Consider the following 21,581-nt stretch of genomic DNA (forward strand, 5'->3'; position numbering starts at 1 on the left):
ATGCTTTAAATGAGTATAAACTAGTGATATCACTAATGATATCATTATTTGTTGTAAGATTAAATCAATCATACTGTATTTAGAGAACTATTAATCACCATGCTTAACTAGATAAACTACATAGTCTTCAATTTCAGTTAGTATCTTGTAAGAATTCTTGTTTCAAGTTTAGAATTCTGGCCCATAACATATATTTACCAGGTAATATCATATGCACAAATAATATGTTTGTGTGTCTGTATATTTACTAGGTGAAAAGCATTATCTGCTTAATTTCTTACCTCTATTTTATATACACACATATACAGATAAAGAGCTTACAGATATATAGATCTGTACAGATCTCTATACAGATATAGACGCAGATACATTATATATATTTATATACATATATATGATGATGAGTGAAGATCCCTTGTCTCTGCTCTGAACTATCTGCACACACAAAACTTTGGGCACACTAAAATTTGTTCCATAAAGGTGGTCCTTTCACATCTCTGTAATTAGTTTCCTCTCCCAGTCTGCACAGTGCTCATTTCTTTCCTCAGATCTCTCAGTAGAACATCTTCCCATTCTCCCAGCTTAAATACCTCGACTCCTATTTCCTACTGTTTCCGTCAACTTGAAAAGTTGGGTCTATGATAATCATTGAATTCAAATACCTTCCTTTAGAGAATACACCTCAATTTGTGCAGAGGGGTTCCTGCAAAGATCTTTGTATTTACTCCATAGATTAGAATAATTAACAGCCCTGAAGATGGAGTCAGAAGACAAAGTTTCTATTCTGATACCTACTACTTATCCACTATAGGACTTTAGCTTCAACATTATAAATCTCTGAATCTTATTTTCTTCATCATTAAAATGAACACAGTAATTCTTGTCCTAAGTGCCACACAATTGTAGTAAGAAAGCTTTTGTACAAACAAAATCAAATTCTCTACAGTGTGTCAAGCATTCCAAGGTTGAAAATCCAAAAAAAAAAAAAATTTGCCCTCAAAAATATTCTTTTATATTTGAAGGGAAATGTTGACAATGGTGGACATTGAGATTGTGTCTCCCAGTTTAAAAAAATACTTCATATTAGGTCTTTTGATTTATCACTAGAAAAATCACAATGTAGCTCATTATGTGGGCAGCTAGGTGACTCAGTGGAGTCAGCAAGACAAGTTCAAATTTGTCCTGAGACACTTACTAGCTGAATTACACTGGGTAAGTAAGTTGCCAAGGGTTACATAGTTACTTTTTGAGACTAGATTTATATTCAGGTCTTTCTGACTTCAGAAGTTGCTCTTTATCTACTGTGCCATCTACCTGCCCTAATGTCACAGTAGCTAAGACTTTTAGTAAGCAGTCATCTACCTGATTTTATGTCCTATCCCAAGCTTGTTATTAAAGACTCATTGAATATATGTATATCTGTTGTTTTTTTTCCAAAAACTTTTAAATGGTTTTTGACATATGGCTGGGAAACATCTTATTGTAAAAATTAAATGTATATGCATAGGTACATATGTTTATATAAAAGTATATATATATATATATATATACATAAATGCAAATATATTGTACAGATATATTTATACATGTTGGTACAAATGTTTTTGTATATGTACATTTGTATGGGTGTATATGTATTTGTGTATGTCTTTGTTATTTTTACTCACATTTATTTTTGGATGTAAATCCCTCAGAGATGGGAGGCCTCTGAATCTAAATACAATGGTTCCACTATCATTGAGAAAGACGAGTTTGTTGGGACTATTTATTTATTTAAAGAAAATTATTTTTTTTTCTATTGGTATTTTCTGTTTCCTCTTTACTTCTTTTTCCTTGAATACCATTTGGAATGACTTTCTTTACTTAGAGATTTTGTCAACTTTTCTTTAGATTTTTTTTTCCCTCCTGATTCTCTCATTTTGATGAGAAGATACTCTGCACAATCAGACCATCAATTCATCTGAGTTCTGATCAGAATTTATGATACATGAGAAAGAATAGCAATAGGGAAAATGATATGCAATTAGGAACATTTAACCCTAAATTATTTAAATAAGCTATTGGAAAAAAAAATGAGAAAGGGACAACAAATGACAGAAATGACATTTACACTATAATAATTCCATCTGGAAGTTAAACAACTGTAAATTAATTGCCACAACAAGGAGCTGGAAAGAGAACAGAAACACTTTAGTCATAAAATATCTGAGTTACTTGCCAAACAGGGAGAGAAGGCTACTGTGGGCAATTTTGGATTATCATTGAAACTCATGTGTAACATCTTACAAAGAAGGATTATAGATGATCATAAGTGGAATATATGTATGTGTGTATATATACATATACATATTTACATGATAAAGAAAGACAGACAAAGCTAGAAAAATTGATCATATCATAAATGGGACTGGCCAATGAAAGCTTAGTTTTATAGGAACATGTCAATTGTGTTCCATCTAAGGTAATCCCCACATACTAAGGTTACTTCCTATAGTTCTTAAATCAGGACTCTTCACATTAGAGAATGCTGGAAAAATCTGTGACTATTAGCTTTCTTTCTGTTGGAGAATCAGCTTTTTGATTGTCTGATGAGTCAGACCTTAACTTGCCTAAGAAAGTGTTCAACCTCAGGTCCATATGTCCCTGTTTGCCCTTTGTTCTTGAAGAGGAACATGACATCAGGGAGGTGATATCAGGACATGCAAATCAATTTGGTTTAAGTGAGGGAGGGCTGTGAAAGGGCACTTTTCCCCTCCTTTTCCTCATTTTCCCCTCCAGGGCCAGCTGGGGTCCAGTGGCAAGATATACATCAAGACTACTAGAGATGGAATATCAGAACTATAGGCCCCAATTTAGAGAATGGGCCCCAATTTCTCTCTCATACATGAATGGCCATGACTCTAATGAACTCCTGGCCTGCTAAGAAAACCCATGTTTTTATGGGATGACTTTTTTATGTTTCCTTTTCTTTGATAAAGAGAGTCAAAAGAACTTAAAAGGACAGAAGTCACATCAGAGTTGACTGGAAGAAAAGTCAGATGAGAGGTCAGAACAGGCCCCATGAGGGACTTGGGGGATCCAATGCAAGCTGTATCCTTGCAGTGAGGGAGCAACTCATGTGGTGATTATGTCACCATCAAAGAGACCTTGATGAGAAAAATTCATTGTAGCAATTTCTCAGTGACTGGAAGGCTGGTAGCATATTGATAGAAATAGAAAATATTTCACATATATCACAGCTGAAAGTAGTCAGGGACAAGGTGAAAAGCTAGCTTGCTTGCAAACACTATTTAGCTGTCTGTCTAAAGTAGTGTTAATCCCATGCAGAGTGGGATTGAATGAATTTACCAAAATTTAAGTCAATTTTCATTATTCTGCCTTCCTTTGCTTCCTTTGCAATTCTGTCTTTGAGTTAACTCAGAGTGACAAGATTATAAAACAAATCTAAAGATTATTTCTAGTATAGTTAAAGGGAATTTTAAAATTTGCTGTTACAATTATATTTAGCTCAATTTAAAAATTAATTTCTAATTATTTAGGAAGAAGACTGGAAGAGGGCAAAAAACATATTAATTTCGGAGATCATGAAAATCTTCATAGTAGAGTTGGTTAAAGAGTTGAGTGGTGAAGAATCTGAAAGATTTCAATGAGTAGAAATGAGAAGTAAACATTTCAAAATTGGGAATAGCCTCTGCCTAATGACAAAGCAGGACAAAATATGTCAAATTGAAGACCAGTTTGGCTATAAAAAATGTTTAAATTCATTTTAAATATTTATTAAATGTTTACTAAATGCATGGCTATAAAGTATTGAGAATTTAAAGACAGAAACCACAGTCCTTTCCTTCCAGAATCTAGTTTTTTTCTGAGAGAATATACCATGGGGTATGTCCTAGAAAAACCCTTCCTCTAAAAAAAAAAAAAAATGGGTTCCAATTTCAGTTTTGATTGCTCACCAATTGTATGGGCTTGGACAAAACACTTAAGCTTAGTGCCTTTAGTTTCCTAGTGTATAAAATGAGGGGTTGGATCAAATTTCCTTTGAAATCCTTCCCAGCCCTAAATATATGGTTATAAGATTCTATTATCTATTGGTATAACTTTGTCAATGTAATCAAATGCATTCTAGAAGCTCCTCAGGGTATCTAGATCTGGGATGTGTTTTCACACAAAAATAGTCACTTCAGAAGATATAATCACAAATATACCAATTACTCCTTTGGCATGGTGGGAGGCAGAATCCTCTTCCCCTTACCTCAGTATCTGGGGAAGATTAGGGCTGGATTCATAGCTTAACTTGGTTTCCTTGGAGCATAGTCTCAATTCTAGTCCCCAATCTCCAAGGATTCAAGTGCCAGGTACCTTGAATTCTTAGAATTTCTATGCCAGGCAAGCTGGCTATACCATTCTACCATCTAACTTGGCTCCAAGGTCATTGCCAGGGCTCAAATTCCCCATTCTAACGTCTGGTCCTATGGGATCTCTTCCAATACCTAAAACTGAGAAGCACAAATAACAGAGAACAGAGATGGACATCACCAAATCTACTGCTCAGAGCAGAGTAAACAAGAGAGCAGAGGAAGGAGTCTTTCTCTTCTTTCCGATCCAGTTCTTGTCTCTTCATTGGAAATGAAGTGGGCTCTTTACACTCAGAACATGGAAGCTGAGAATTATGGGAAAAGAGAACTACTAGCTTTGTTTTGCCAAGTTTAAATATACAGGTAACTAAGCAAAGGCAGCAAGATGGTGTAGTACATAGAATGACAGCCCTGGAGTGAAATCTTCATGAGTTTAAATCTGGTCTTAGATATTTACGAGTTGAGTGACCCTGAGTAAATCACTTAACCCTGTTTGCCTCAGATTTGGCATTTGTAAAATAAGTGAAAGAGGGAATAGCAAAACCCTCCAACACCTCTGCCAAGAAAACCGAGGATGACAAAGAATCAGACACAACTGAAATGACTGAACAGTATCAGATGGCTGTTGTCCTTTCTTCTTGGAGAAGACCAAAATGACATCATTTTGTTGCAATCAAGTCAAAGTGTGTCTGGCTGTTGCTAATCAGACCAATATGAGCATGGAAGGCTCTGGCCCAGCCTTTTATCCTTCAGAACATGAAGAAGCCAATCAAATGATGCTGCACTTTTAACATGGTGGGCAGGGACACTAAAGCCTCTACATTAGGCCTCTCCAAAGGGTCCTCAGGGAACCAAAGGCATACCTGAATATCCCTGGGTTACATAAATCAAAAGTAATTCTATAAGAGAAAATACACATCCATATAACAAAGCAAAAAGACAAAAACCAAAATGAGAACTGGGAGGATCAGCATTATTATAGTGAGCTCCATGTCCCCAGTGCACTTCATTAGTTTTTACTGATTGGTTAAAGTATTATTGTTCTTGTGTGTCCTTCATTCTCCAAGAAGACCGTAACATCAGGAAGGGGGTGCTGTGACATGCAAGTCAATTGGATTAGAGTGAAGGAGGGCTGGGCAAAGTCACCTGCCTCACTTTGCTCTCCAGAGCCATCTGGGTCCAGGGGCCAGATATGGAGATAGCCCTGGATGAAATGGGAGACCTTGGCCTTTTTGAGCTAAAGCCTTCCACAGGATTTGACTAAGGCCTTACCCATTCAATGACTAAGGCTAGGTAGCAATTGAGTCAAAAAAAAAAAATCTCCTCTTTCACCTAATCCAAAAATAAAATCTAAATAAATAAATAAGTCTGAGAGGGGAGGACCCTCAGGATTTCAAAGCAGAAATGACTGCGATTTATAATAAATCTGAATCAATCAGGACTTAAACAAGGACTCAATGGGGCTTGGCCTAGGACTTATTGGTGACCAATCAGAATGAGATTAGTTTTGGTTAACAAACTAGTCCTTAAGAAAGAAATTAGTCAGTGAGCTCAAGATATATTGGGGGGTTCAGAGGTGCAAAAGAGAAAAAAAATGCTTTTAAGTGCATGTGAAGATAGGGGTATGATTCTCTATGTGGACAGAGGGAGGAAAGGGAAGGAAATTGAGGTGACATACAAACTGAGTCTCTGGGGATTCTAATAGGTATGGTGTGGAAGGACTGCATCACAGGCATGGGGGATGAGCTGTGCAAAGGCATGGAGGTCAGAGATGTACTCTCATGTCTGGGGAGCAGCCGCTGAGAGTCCAATTTGGCAGAATATGGAACTCAAGAGTCAGCAGAATGGATAAAAGACTGATCTTAGAGCCGGGATGACCCATGGCTAAGACCTGCTTCTGATACATGTAGGTTAAGTGACCCTATACACTTTACTTAATCTCTAAGTGCCTCAGGCACTATTTTAAGCTTATAAATTGAAGAGAATGTCAAGTTACATTGGTAAAGGCAGTTTCCTTAGCAGTGAGTTCATTTAATATGGAAACAGGTCTAGTGAGGGTCATTTTAATGCTAAATAAAGTTCCAGAGATAGAGAGGAATTAACGTGTGTGTGTGTGTTGAGAGAGAGTGAGGGAGGGAAGGAGGAAGGGAGGGAGGGAGGAAGGGAGAGAGAGAGAAAGAGAGAGAGAGAGAGAGAGAGAGAGAGAGAGAGAGAGAGAGAGAGAGAGAGAGAGATTTTTTTTCTTAAAAAGATAATTGAGAATAGAGTCACTACTGCTAACTGACAGTCTCACTTCTAGGTTCGTTTCCACAGAGGTTAGTGGCTCCCGAAGTTTATAGGGTCATCCTGCAGCCTTTCACCCTGAAGTTCTGAAGTTCTCACCTATGAGTTTATGGTAAATAGCCAGCAGAAACTGGTGACTCCAAGAAAACCTATTTACTAAAACAGCAAAATTACAGCAGCAACAAAGCACCAAACTACAATCTCCCATGAATTAACAGATAGCCTGCGGATAAAGTGATGTCCATAGAGTGTAACAAAAAGGAAGACCATGTGTTGAGAACATCCATGGCAAAGCCAATCCAAGTCACTATCTAGAGGCAGCAGGTAGATAGAATGATAGGCTTAGCATGAGCAAAGCTTGAGTTCAAATTTGATCTCAGATACTAACTAGCTCTGTGATCCTGCACAAGGCACTTAAGTTCTCTTTGTTGCTCTTTCCTCAACTGTCAAAGGGGAGAAATTAGTACCTACTGCTCAGGATAATTGTGAAGATCCAATGAAATGACATTCCCAAAGAGCTTAGCACAGTGTCTGGCGCAAAGTAGGCATTGTAGTCATGTCCGATTCTTTATGACTTTATTTGGAATTTTCTTGGCAAAGTGCTGAAGTGGCTTGCCATTTCCCTCTCCAACTCATTTTACAGATGAAGAAACTGAGACAGAGTTAAACGAATTGCTCAGGGTCACACAGTTAAGTGTCTTTGGCCAGATTTGAACTCAGAAAGAGGGGTTGTCCTGACTGCAGGCCGGTGCTCTCTGCACTGTGCCACTTAATTGTCCCTCTGGTGATAGAAGGATTCACTGTCCTTTCTCTGTTTTTGTTACTTTCTCAGAATGATCCCCTTTGGGGGCTTTCTTCTTTGTTGCCAGGATCACGCTCTCATACTTCTTGAAATGGCTTCCTGTCATGAACATTCAAGGCCTCTTTGCCTCTGTGTCTCCCTAGAAAGTATATTTATTTGCTTCCTGCTGGATTCATCATCTCCTACTGGGCAAGGAATGTCAATGCAAAACCTTGAGATTGATCAAGTGTGGAGCAGAGTGATAAAATCCCCTGCCTTAATGCTTTCTTTTGGAGGGTGAGAGCTTCCACTCCTGCTAGTGAAATGCTTCAATTGTTGTGACTTCTCTGAGTAAAGACAAATTCACCTTTCTAAAGTCCCTAAGGGTCATGATCAATTATTTTCCAGCCAATACCAAGCTTCCTTCTAATTCAATCTGAGATATAGTTTCACACTACATCAAGATAATAGAGAAAAGATCCACCTCTGTATTTTGTTAGGCCATTAACACCTCATTACTTCTGTTATCCACCCATTATTTTCTATGACTATATCAACTGAGTTATAGCATGGGGAGAGGAAAAAAATGAAATGTCACACACACATACATAATATAAGTAAGCTCATATTGGTTGGAAGAAGTGCCTCCTGTGAGAAGCTGTACCAAAATAGAAAGGAGAAGGGATAGCATTTTTAGATAGATGACTTGGACATTATATACATGTTAAGGGATAATTAGGATTATCTGACTGAAGGAGCTCTCTGTTGCAAGCACGACAGGTCCACAAATGGCACAGGTCTATTGACTGACTTTTTGATTTATTTAAAAACTTTACAGATGGTGGAAGGATGGGATTTGAGGAGATTTTAGGATGCGGGGTTTCAGAAAGCTTAGATACAGAGTTTCAGAAGTTCCAGAGTTATAATGATGATACTAAATGTGGAAAATTGGAAAGGGATGGTTGAATGGTGCTGAGCTGGGGAGGTTCGTAGCAGACTAGAACAAAAAGCAAAGTGATTCTTAAGAGGATAAGGAAAACAAAGACTGTCAGCACAGAAAGGCCAAGATTTCAAGTGGTGTCCAATAGTCTCTAGGCCTTGAACCTGAAATATAAGTCACAGGGGCCATCAATAAGTTGGCAACTAGGTAATTTTCAAGTATACCTTTGGTCTCAATTTATAGACGATACAAACATGCATAGATACACATACAACATATGGACATACATGCAAATGGATATATATCCCACATCTATTAAAATAGAATTCTTTTTTATACCATGAAAATTGAGCGCTGAGACAAAATTAAAAGTGTACAAGAGTGGTCTTTGGTTACCCAGTCTCCCCATGTTATAAGTGTTCCATGGTTTCCTTGTGTCCATCCTATCTCTGTATGTACCAGAATAGGATCTGATACTCCTATTCTCTATGCTCCATTCTATTTTATATATATATAGCATAATGGAAAGAATACTGCAATTTTTGTTCAGGGAGAAATGAGTTGAAATCCTTTCTCAGACATTTAATAGCTGTGTGATTCTGGTCAAGTCACTTAACCATTCTTAGTCTGTTTTCTCTTCTCTTTAACCTTCTTCTTTTTTGACCACATTGTTCAAATGCCAAATGTATGCTCCCCCCCCCCACCCATTATATATATATACAGAGAGAGAGAGAGAGAGAGAGAGAGAGAGAGAGAGAGAGAGAGAACATGAACTCACACAGGGAATGCACTTGCAACATGATCAAAAAAGTGATGCAAGGACACTCACAAGATCTCTCTTAAGAACCTTCGAATTGATTGTATGACATGGGAGACACTAATACAGGATGGCCCACGTGACATGCCCTCATCAGAGAAGGTGCTGTGTTCTATGGGCAAAGCAGAATTGAATTAGCCTCAAAGAAACATGAGATGTACAAAATTAGAGAAGCTACCCTAAATGTTCATCTGGACTTTTTGTATCTGACCTATGGCAGAGCATCCCAGGGTTATATTGGTCTGATCAACCACACTCAGACACCCCGTAACTTGACTCTAAGATACTGATGCCATTTTGGTCCTCTTTGAGTAAAAGGCAACCACTAATCAACCAACCATCTCTTTAAATGAGGGGAAATAAATGTGACTGACTTTAGGTTGCCGTCTAGCTTGATATCTATGACCCTACAATCCTAAGAAAAAGCTATAACTCCAGAAGCATTTTGAATCCTAATTTGCTGAAATGCTTCTTGTATGACCTTGAGAAATGGTCTCCTAGCTGAGCCTCAAGTATGTTATCAGTTCTATTTAATTAGATTCAAAAAGCATTAATTAAGTGTTGACTATTTTTTTAAGGCACTGTGGGAGGTGCTAAGGTTACAAGGACAAAAATTAAACAGACCTCATCCTCAAGGACCTTCTATTTTTCTTGGGGACTATAACATATGCAGAGATGTGCTGTAGTTGTTTTCCAGTCATGTCTAATTTCCCATGCCCACTCTCCCTTCAGATTTGGAGTTTTCTTGGCAAAGATATCAAAGTGGTTTGTCATTCAGTTCCCCAGATCATTTTACAGAGGAGGAAACTGAGGAAAACAGGATTTAGTGACTTTCTCAAGATCACACAACTAATAAGTGTTGGAAATCTGATTTGAACTAAGGAAGATGAGCTTTCCTGACTCTAGGCCCATCATTCTATCCACTGTGCCACCTAGCTGCCCACTTACAAAGATATAAGGGAGTACAATTAAAATCCAAGGTTCTTGAAGGCACGAATTTATCAGATGCAACCTTGTCTCAAGCCCTAAATATATATCATTTGTAAAATGAGTGAGCAGGACTCTCTTGCCAAAAGATTTCTTCCAGATCTAAATTTGTGTATATACACACACACACACACATTATGTATATATATATATATATATGTCCCAGATCAAATTGTTAACCATCTCCAATTCAGTTTTCTCATTTGTAAAATGAGTGAGCAGGACTCTCTTGCCAAAAGATTTCTTCCAGATCTAAATTTGTGGTACTTTAAAAGACCTGAAAATTCAGTTAGAGAAATAAGGTTTTTAAATCACTGACTTTCTTTATATTATTGGAACCTTGGTGGGAAGGGTTTGGAAAACTCTGTAAGAGATGCTTCTTGAGCTAAGTCTTTAAGGAAAGTAGGGATACTGAGAGGGGAGGATGAACATGATTTCAGATTTTAGGGATTCCTTGGGGAAAGACACTGAAACATATCTGTGCACAATAGTAATAATCTTATTCTGCTAGAATGAAGTACAATTTAAAATTACCTGGAAAGGGCCAAATGAGCATGAATCAGAATTTCTTTAGCCCTAACCCCCATACTTTACATAGACAGAAAGTGGGTCCCAGGGTGGTTAATTGGTTTGCTGAAAGTAACTTAAAATAAAAAGTACCAATGGCCAGATTTGATTGAAGACCTCTGATTTCAGAGCCAACATTTTTAGGAACCAACTTGTGAAAGACTTTACAACCCAAACAAAGGGATTTGTATTTGATTCAAGAGCCAGTCAGAAGCCAATGTATTTCATCCAGCAGTTGAATGGCCTGATGATCTCTGATTTTGAAAAAAATATTTTATAGTTGTGTTGAAGTTGGGAAGAGATGGAATTGAAAAAAATAAAAAGAAGGAAATATAATTAGGAGTCATTGCAATTGCTCAGGAAAAGAAATAGCTCAGCCTGGCATTATTGAATTGAAAAAGATTACTGGATCTGAAACAAAGAAGTCCTGGATTTGAATCTTGATTCTAGCAGTACCTGAGTACACAGTAGCTGTTCAATAAATGTTTATTGACCTTGATCGACAAAGTGAGGTACTTAGGAGATTCTGAATAAATCTCCTGCCATTTCCTGGAATACAGGTTATCTTTGGATGGACTAATTCACTATAGAAATTGCTTCCATCTCTATATCTATAATCTGCTGACCCCAAGGCAGGTAATTGGAGCCTGATTGAAAAGAAGGCAATAGAGGTGAAAGATGTTTTAGCCATAAGAATAAAATGACTCTGTCCCTGATTATTATGGGATTGATGATGAGGAAAGGACAGAGTAGAAGTTATACTTGTGATAAAAATTGGAAAGTTAGGAGGATTCATGCTTTTGTGGGAAATCCAGGGTATCCAAAATCTGAGTGCACCTTTAAACTTTAACATCTTAAAACTACACTGAGACTTTGGAAAATCCCACCTAATGAATTCTCTTTGAGGTATAGTATCAGGGGAGTGGATGCTAACTAATTCTAACCAGGTATGATAAACTGATTCTGTAAATGTTTAAGGTGAGCATTTACACCTCAGAAATTCCCTGCAAATCAGGGGATTTATTTTTTGCTCATTGCCAGGACTTAAGAAAGTTCCAATAATTCTAATTAAATGCTAAATGTGAGGATATGTTTCTTTGTTTGTTTTCTAGAAAGCCTGGTTGTTAAATATTTAATAGCACACCCCAAAGAACTGTAAACAAAAATAACTGCCAAATCAATCAACTTCTGCTTACCATTATGTGCCTAAAGCTCTTCACACCTTTTTTACAGAAAGTATCAGATTTTTGAAGACTGTTATTCACCTTAAGATACTATTGACTGTTCATAGTTCAGAGTATTATCCTACCTACCTATCTCCTTCTTCCCTAGTATTTTTCTTCCTCTTAATCAAAATGGATGAAGTTTTCATGATAGAATATTAGACCTCAAATTCCAGATAAGGAACTAGTGTGTGTGTATGGTATCAGGACGAAGGGAGGGATAGTGTGTGTGAATATATGTGTGTGCGCATGCCGTGTGTATGTGTGTGTGTGTGTGTGTGTGTGTGTGTGTCTTGGGAGAGAGATAAGGAAATTCCCATTGCTGTAGATAACAAGTCCATGTGTATATTTAAGGTCAACTTGTATGTTAATTATTATTCTTAACAAAAGCCTTCTTGGCTATTAATATTTACATAGGCAATCCATAACCAAGTACTGTTTTTTTTCAAACGTTTTATTTGCAATAATCTGCACAAAGAGCAGATGCTTACCTAAATCTCATTTAAACTTCTTGCATTTGTAAAATTAGGTTAAGAATCTTACCCAGCAATCTCTCATTTGCAGCATCTTACTGGTTCATCCTTCTGTTTGTGGGAAAGCTATGGTTTGACAGATGAATATGAAATGAATAAATGGAGCCAAAAAAAAGTTTTTCTTGGGGGGGGGGAGTTATTTGAAGTTTTCTGAAGTTCAGTCTAAGTTCAGCTGCCAAATGTGCCCTCGCTTTTTACCTTCTCTGAAACACTTCATCTTTCTCTCTCCTTCCAGGGAATTTTCCAGGCTACTAGTATATGCCCAGGAATTACAATCGAGTGCTCAAACCTTTAGTGAGGCTGAAATTTATCAACCTGGAAGCAATTTATTTACTCAATTTGGAAGAAGTTAGGGAAAGAGCCTGGAAATATTTCCAGCTGTGATTAAGTTATTGGGTTACCTGGCATTGCACTCAGTCGATACCTTACCTGCTTTCTTACACAGTGGGTGTTTAATAAATGTTTGTGTAATTGGGTTGAGTTGGATCGAAGTGGACTGAACTGAATTAAATGGAATGTAGCGTGTTGGACCTAGAGTTAGGAGGACACCATACTCTAATTCTACCCATGTCGCTAGTTTTACGACCACAGGTGAGCCATTTGACTGTTCTAAGTCTCAGTTTCTTCCTTCATAAAATATTGATATTCCAGGGATTAAAAAATTAAACAACAAGCATTTGTTGTGTGCCTATTATGTGTCAGGCACTGGATTAAGTTCTAAGGACATATCCACACATGCAAAACCAGGGCCAATGATTTCATTGATTTGAGAGTTTCCTACAAGGATTTAGATCACCAGCCATTAATTGACATGCTGGAAGCCTTTTCCCTTTTACCATCATCACAATCTTCTATTTCTATAGGTTTGTAGAGCTCTTAACAAATAATTCATTCTATCCGCACACCAAGCCTAAGAAGCATAAAAGGCCTCCTGGTATTATTCCCATTTACAAATGAGGAAACTGAGGCAAATGAAATGTATATGACTTACCCAATTTCACAGAGCCAGTCAGTGTCTGAGGTTGGATTTGAATTCAGGTCTTCTTGATTCTGCAGTGCTCATTTCAATGGATCACCTAATCGCCACCCTCTATGTTAAGAGAAGATGCCAATGGAAGTCTATACCTGTCCATCAGTTATATCTCTCTTACCAAATGGCCACTTCCCTTTCTTCCTGATGATATCTATCCTTTCCTCACACTTCAGAATTTTGTTTCCCATTTTAAATTGCAGCTTGCTGCCACCTATCACACAACCACACACATTTTTCTTGTCCTTAGAGAAAACAAGACCCCCAGGACCTCCCTGAAAAGATTACGAGGAACCTCCAATGAGGTGTTATATAAACTGAATTACAAACTTTACACTTGAAATCTCTTGCTAATCACTAATCTCACCCATTTTTTCCCCTTGTAAGAGCATGAATTGTCAATAGAGTTCTACATGCAAAATAGTCTGCAGCCTCTATGAACATCCCTGATAATAATGAGCATGACTTCTGCCACCTGTTTGGTTTTTTTTTTTTTCTTCATCTATTCTTCATCTTCAGGACATGCATCTGTGAATGAATCCTTCCTCCCAATCCATTCTAGCTATAGTAATCAAATCACCATCACCAAAGCACTGCCACCACTGCCTGATATATACTGGTTTTCTCTATTTCCATGCAACATCTGAGTTCATGGATCAACTTGCTCAGTTGGAGTTGTTTTCCTAAAATTTATCAGGATTCTTGAAACATAACAACATTTCCCTTCAGTGTTCTAGTGGCCCTGAGAATTTAAAGAATCATTTTTAATTCTCATTATCCCTCACCATAATGATTCCCCTATTGATCTTCAGCTGTTGTCTCTTACTGAGACAGATTTAAAAAGTTTTTTTTTTTTCAAATGAGACTTAACTATGATAGTATAGTTGCTACAAAACATTTCTCCCCCTAAAGCTTTTTACTATTACATAAAGCATCCAGGGAAAAGTGGATTCAATCTTAGAAATCACATATGGCAAAGGAGGTATATCATGGTTCCTGCATGTTTTTTGGCTAACACCCACATAACAGTTGAAGAAGAAATGGCTTCTTGTAGATTAAGGATTCTTAACTCTCTCTCTTTTTCTTTTTCTTTCACTTTTCTTTTTCTCTTACACTGTCACTCACTTTCTCTTTCACTTCACTCTGTGACTCTCTCTCTCTCTCTCTGTGTGTGTGTGTGTGTGTGTGTGAGAGAGAGAGAGAGAAGGAGAGAGAGAGGGAGAGAGAGAGAGAGAGAGAGAGAGAGAGAGAGAGAGAGTATGAGAGAGAGAGACAGGGAGAGGGAGACAGAGAGGGAGAGAGAGGAAGAAAAGGGGAGTGAGAGAAGAAGGGAAGGAGAGATACTTTTACTAATTCACTACTCTGGGGAAACTTATGAATGAAACCCTTCTCAGAATTATATTTTTAAATAACTGAAGGAAATGCTAAATTTTGACTAACAAAAATAAAGATATAATTTGCCTCATTCAAGTTCATGGAAAGTTTGAACTTTTCATGAACTTGAATATCAGAACTATAAGAACTCGAGAAGTGTGAAAATCCCAGTGTGAACATTTCTGTATAATATCCAATGTGTCCTAGAATGAATACAGCTATTTTGAGCATTTTTTGGCATCCCTGGGACACCAAGAATGTTGATTAAAAATTCAAATGTTCATCTTTTAATAAATTTAACTGCTTTTTTACCAGTTGGGGAGGGGAAAGAAGTGGAACCTTGAGACAAAAGTTCTTGTCTGCCCCAGAAGCAATTTCTTATGGATTTGAGTGGAGACTTCTACTACTAAGATATTAGATATTTCAATTCTCATTTCCTGATTTCACATAGATTATAACCATTTCCATCAAACAATTTGTGCAGATTTCCTGTCACACTTAGGTGGATGTCTCGGAATTGACATTTATTACGTATCAACTGCATGCTAGGCTCCTCTGATTGATGCCATATTTGTTACATAATCTGATTGAAAAATGATATTTAATAGTTTCCATTACTTTAAGAAAAAACAGATACTTTTCTAATATGAACACCACTTCCCCTTCATAATTGTTGTCATTGTTTAGATTTGGCTGATTTTTGTGACCTGATTTAGGGTTTTTTGGCAAAGATTCTGAAGTTGTTTGCCTATTTCTTTTCCCAGCTCATTCTACAGATGAGAAAACTGGGGCAAACAAAGTATACTGACTTGTCCAGAATCACACAGTTGCTAAAAGCATTGGAAACTAGTTTTGAACCCAGCACTTCCTGCTTCCAGCCTTGGCACTCTATCCACTGTGGCAACTATCTGCCCTCAGATGCATAAAATGAATATAGAGATATTTATACATCTATATCCACCAATACACATATTATGTATATAAATATATGTGTATATGTATATATTATATGTAAACATAATACATAGCTATATATGAAATGATATAGATCATATAAATATAATTAAATGCATTATTTATATGTAAACCAATACACATATTATGTATATAAATATATGTGTATATGTATATATTATATGTAAACATAATACATAGCTATATATGAAATGATATAGATCATATAAATATAATTAAATGCATTATTTATATGTAAACCAATATACATATTATGTATATAAATATATGTGTATATGCATATATTATATGTAAACATAATACATAGCTATATATGAAATGATATATATCATATAAATATAATTAAATGCATTATTTATATGTAAATATGTTTATAAATCTAAATAGATATTTACATATAAATAATGCATTTAATTATATTTATATGATTTATAATAAGTACAAGATAATTTATGAAGGCAGGATAACCAGAGTTGGGAAGATCAGGGAAAGTTTCATACAGAAGACAGGTTGAGTTGCTTTTTGAAGGAAATAAGGAATGCCAAGTGGAAGAAGTAAAGGAGAAGTGCCTCCTAATGGGGGGAAAAGGGGAGGATGGCTTGGGCAAAAGCCTGGAGTTGGAAATTGACATATCATGTACCATAATACCACTTCTCCAAGTTTGGCTGGATTATAGAGTTCACGAAGATTTGTTTCTAATAAACTTGGAAAGGTGGGACCTGAGCCTTCCCTTTTTCTGATCTAAGGCCTGTCCTTTTTTTTTTTCTCTCTCCTTTTCTTTAATGCCCTGTTAATGATGGACTTCACTACTTTGTTTTTTTTTTTTTTTAAATACCTGCTTTGCATTATTCTCAGCCCAATTTGCTCAACCCTATTTCTAAGTGGTTTCTTTTAAAAATCAAAGCAAAGCAAGGAGAATTGATGAGGGGGAAGGGAGGCTTAGGAGATGCACCAATTCCCCTGTTGCATCAGGATACTAAAATATTTGTAATTTGCAGAGGGAATACATATTCTGGTCAGGACCTCCTTTAAATAAATACTGCTGAGGGCTAAATATGGAGGGAACAGGTGTTTTACTTAGTTTTGCAGTCAGTGGAAGGGGATCTTTTTCCATAAACATTTAATAATGGGGGGGGGGAGTTGTGTTTCTGCGCCTTTAATTTTCCTGTCTGAACAAGAGAGGGAAGGCTGCAGAGCCTTGACAGGCTCACTTGTTCATGCCTTTAATGTGCGATCTGTTTTCTCCAGTGGAGGGCACTCAGTGTATCACAAACGAAAGCATTAGCACCAACAAGCTCGGAGCACCATCAGTCTCAGGGAAAGCCTTCGGAATTAGACAAGAGCTGCCTCTCAGCCTAGCTACAAAGCGCTCTAGACCTGCCCTGCTCAATGGAGAGCCAGAGCCAGCCTCGCTTCTGAAATCCCCGGGCTGGGGTGCTCTGCCCTCCAGCCCCGGGAGGGAGGCCTGCTTGCTCCCAGAAGTGAGGGGGGGCCCCAGAGGATGCCTGGCAGGAGCCGGGCATGGCCAAAGGCAGCGCCATAAGGAATGCCAGGTACTGGGGGGAAGCTCTTCAGAGAAGTTGGTTGCCTTCCCTGCGAGGCGCTAGGGCCCTTTCCCAGGGATTGTCAATTTCAGCCTGGGGCCCTCTGGTCAATTACACAATGGCCCTTAGAGCCTAGAGCCTGGTCCCTCCTCCCCTCCCTCCCCCACCTGCTTCCTCCCTCCCCCCTTCCCCAACCCCCATTTCTTCTTCTTTTTTTTTTTTCTTTTTCTTTTCTTTTCTTTTTTCTTTTTTTTCCCCCCCTTGTCCTCTCTGGGGAACTTTGTGTGGGTTCCTGGCACACATGCCCGATCATGATGGTTGTGAGTGACAGCTGTACCCATGGCATGAAGGCTGTGGTGGATTAAAGACCAGGAAGCCAGCAAGAAGAGACCTGAGGGAGGAAGGAAGGAAGGAAAGGAAGAAAGAGAGGGGGAGCTGCTTTTGGATGACAAAGGATGGGTAAGTGAACTTTTGTTATTTCCTTCTCATCAGAGCTCTGGCTCTGGGGGGGGGGATAGACTCAGCAGGGCATTAAGGCTGACAGAAGGGTAGGGGAGTGATGGGGGGTGGCAGCTGGCAGCAGGGCATCACTCGGCCAGGTGACTCACTGGACTTGTTAGAATATTTTTAGATCATTCCCCTCCATCCTTTCCCCCCTGCAACCTTCTCCCCCCTCCCCAAATAGACGATGATTCTGTAAATGCCCAGAAAGGAGTTGACCAGACTCTTAAAAAGGGTTGCCTCCTCAGATGATCTCTAGCTGCTCCTGCATAGCCAGATTGGGATCTGTGGGCTCCACAATCACAGGGCTGCCTCCTGATTCCAGGAGAATATTACCCATACTCTGAGTCCCCTTGCTTGGCAGGAGGCTACTTAACACTTTGCAGCTTGCGTTGTTTGTGTGTGCGTTTGGGGGTGTCATTGTTACTTTAGAGGTGATTTCAGCAGCATTGTTCCTGTATTTGAAGCCAGAGCCCTAAACCAGCTTCCAAATTTCAAGCAGTCATTTGCCAGCCTGATTTTTTCAAGTGTGACTGCCTTCCCCCCCTTTTCTCTCTAGCACCCCCACTCCCTTCTCCTGTCTGGAATAACTGGAACGTATTTCAGTGAGACTGGGGCTGGCGAGGAGAGAGCAGAGCGCCAGATCAGGGGCTAAATTAAAAGAGGAAAAAAAAAAGCCGTTGCCCCTGGAAGACAGGATTTTAAGAGGAAGGCTCCGTGCCCATTGCTCTTGTTTTCAAATTAGGAATAAGGGAAAGAGAAAACTGCAGGCGAGCGGAGTCTTGCTTTTGCCTCTCCCCCCTTCCCTCGAAAAACACTAAAACCCTTATGGAGAGGGGGGAGAAGAGCTTGAACAGCCAAACGCCAGGGAAATGAAAGGCGATTGCTAGAAGCAGCGCAACTTTGCGGGAGCCCGGCAGTCCTGGCATTACTGGGGGTTGGAGGGGGCGGGGAGGACGCGGACTTGAAGGAGAGAAAGTGTTCCCTTAATTCGTCCCTGAATAGGAAAGAGCGACTGAGTGGCTTCCTTAACCTAACTCTCCCAGCCACTGACCCTTTCCTGCCCGGAGGGAGCTTTGCCCCGGCCCCTGGCCAGGGAAACTTTGCAGTATCCTCCGCACGTCATGGACCAGGGACCCACAAACGCAGCTCTTCTCTCTCTCTCTCTCTCTCTCTCTCTCTCGTCTGTTTATTACGTCGGCATTTATTAGGAGGCCGGAATTGGTGCTCCGGGTTATTAGTCTTCACGCCACGCTCCAGTGGCTGCCGGGATCCGTCCCCGTGGCATCTCCCAGACCTGGCATCCTGGCACCCCAGCTTCCTATTAGGCGAGGGGCACACGTTATACGGCAAGGGAAACTTTCCAGCCTACCAACTCTTCTTTCTCTCTGCGGTTCTGTTCAACAATCACTCCCCCCTCCCCCAATCAAGAAGGGTTTAGAAGCGAGGGGTTTATTAAGTAGCACCCCCGCCCCCACCCCCTGAAATCACCAGAAGCCGCACTTCTTGCTTTCCATGGCCGGCACCGAGTACAGTGACTTGACAAATATGTTACTTGTTAGAACTATGGTGTCAGATGATAAGAAAATCCCTGCGACGTATCAAGCTGATGAACATAGGGACGGCTGGAACTCGAGGAGCCCGTGCCCAGCTCCAGAGACCCATAAATCATCCCCAAAGTAATTGAGCATCAAGAAAGAGACACTTCCTTAAGAGCTCCTATGCGGTGATAAGGAAAATCATGCCTTAGGAAAAGAAAAATAAAAAAAGGGGGGGGAGGAGGAGGGAGGGAAAGCAATAAACTGCCTTTAGACTCCCCACCTGCCCAAGCTCTCTAAAGCCCCATCTCCCCCCCCTGGAAAGCTGCTAGGGAGAGAGTTCCTCGCCTCAAAAGCCCACTTGTTTTGTTTTGTTTGTTTGTTTTTTCCCCCTCTTGTAGGTTTCCATTTAATTAAGCAGCTGAGAGGCATGAGCGTGGTCCTGGTGCTGTTACCCACAGTCCTGCTCGTGATGCTCACGGGTGCTCAGAGACCTTGCCCCAGAAACTGCAGGTGCGATGGGAAAATCGTGTACTGTGAGTCTCACGCCTTCGCAGACATCCCCAGGAACATCTCCGGTGGGTCTCAGGGCTTATCGTTGCGGTTCAACAGCATCCAGAAACTGAAAGCCAATCAGTTCGCCGGGCTGAATCAGCTTGTGTGGCTCTATCTGGACCATAATTACATCAGCTCCGTGGACGAGGACGCCTTTCAGGGGATCCGCAGGCTGAAGGAGTTGATCCTGAGCTCCAATAAGATCACCCACCTGCACAACAAGACATTCCATCCGGTTCCCAACCTCCGGAACCTGGACCTCTCCTATAATAAACTGCAGACCTTGCAGTCGGAGCAATTCAAGGGCCTCCGGAAGCTGATCATCTTGCACCTGAGGTCCAACTCTCTGAAGACAGTGCCCATCCGGGTCTTCCAAGACTGCCGGAACCTGGACTTTCTGGACCTGGGCTACAACCGCCTCCGGAGCCTGTCCCGGAATGCTTTCGCTGGCCTCCTGAAGCTCAAGGAGCTCCATCTGGAGCACAACCAGTTTTCCAAGATCAACTTCGCCCATTTTCCCCGGCTCTTCAACCTTCGCTCCATCTATTTGCAGTGGAATCGGATCCGCTCCATCAACCAAGGCTTGACTTGGACTTGGAGCTCCCTCCATAACTTGGATCTCTCGGGGAACGATATCCAAGGGATCGAGCCAGGCACTTTTAAATGTCTGCCCAACTTGCAGAAGTTGAATCTGGATTCCAACAAGCTCACCAACATCTCTCAGGAGACTGTCAATGCTTGGATCTCTTTAATCTCCATCACCTTGTCGGGGAACATGTGGGAATGCAGTCGGAGCATTTGCCCCCTTTTTTCGTGGCTTAAAAATTTCAAAGGGAATAAAGAGAGCACCATGATATGTGCGGGCCCTAAACAGATCCAGGGGGAGAAGGTCAGCGACGCAGTGGAAACATACAATATATGTGCCGAGATCCAGGTGGTTGTGACGGAGAAGTCCCATCAGGCCCCGCAGACGCCCCAGAAGCCTCTGGTGGTTCTCAAACCCACCGTCTCCAGACTGGAAACCACCCAACCGACTCCAATCACACCGAGCCCTTCCCCGGGTTTTCAGATGCCTGGCACGGAGCCAGAGTACGAGCATGTGTCTTTCCACAAGATCATCGCCGGCAGTGTGGCCCTCTTTCTCTCTGTGGCTATAATCCTCTTGGTGATCTACGTGTCTTGGAAGCGTTATCCGGCCAGCATGAAACAACTCCAGCAGCATTCTCTCATGAAGAGACGCCGGAAAAAGGCCAGAGAATCCGAAAGACAAATGAACTCCCCGTTACAGGAGTATTACGTGGACTACAAGCCAACAAACTCTGAGACCATGGATGTATCAGTTAATGGATCAGGGCCTTGCACATACACCATCTCTGGCTCCAGGGAATGTGAGGTATGAACCATGATCCTCCTAAAAGCATTTCAGCTGCTGGGAAGGAGAGGTAAATGTTTGAAGCTCTTGAGGTGTCTCTAATCACTAGAAAGATTAATGAGCCTTTTGCTTTGGGGTTTTGCTCAGTGTGAAAGGTTATTTAATTAAATTACAACCACCAGGAAAGTGACTGTGGTTATTTT

General features: G+C 40.1%; 1 protein-coding gene across 1 annotated transcript in view; it reads left to right on the forward strand.

Annotated features, from left to right (window-relative positions):
- Positions 1 to 17,607: 17,607 nt before the first annotated feature.
- LRRTM4 (leucine rich repeat transmembrane neuronal 4) overlaps positions 17,608 to 21,581 on the forward strand; it is an 857,748-nt gene continuing 853,774 nt past the window's right edge. Inside the window, exons 1-2 of the mRNA XM_023495289.2 lie at positions 17,608 to 17,871; positions 19,853 to 21,399. Of these exons, the coding sequence (XP_023351057.1) occupies positions 17,868 to 17,871; positions 19,853 to 21,399 (1,551 nt within the window). The 5' untranslated portion in view covers positions 17,608 to 17,867. The remainder of the gene's footprint in view (positions 17,872 to 19,852; positions 21,400 to 21,581) is intronic.

Source organism: Sarcophilus harrisii, chromosome 2 (assembly GCF_902635505.1).
Source record: "Sarcophilus harrisii chromosome 2, mSarHar1.11, whole genome shotgun sequence".
Taxonomy (NCBI): Eukaryota; Metazoa; Chordata; class Mammalia; order Dasyuromorphia; family Dasyuridae; genus Sarcophilus; species Sarcophilus harrisii.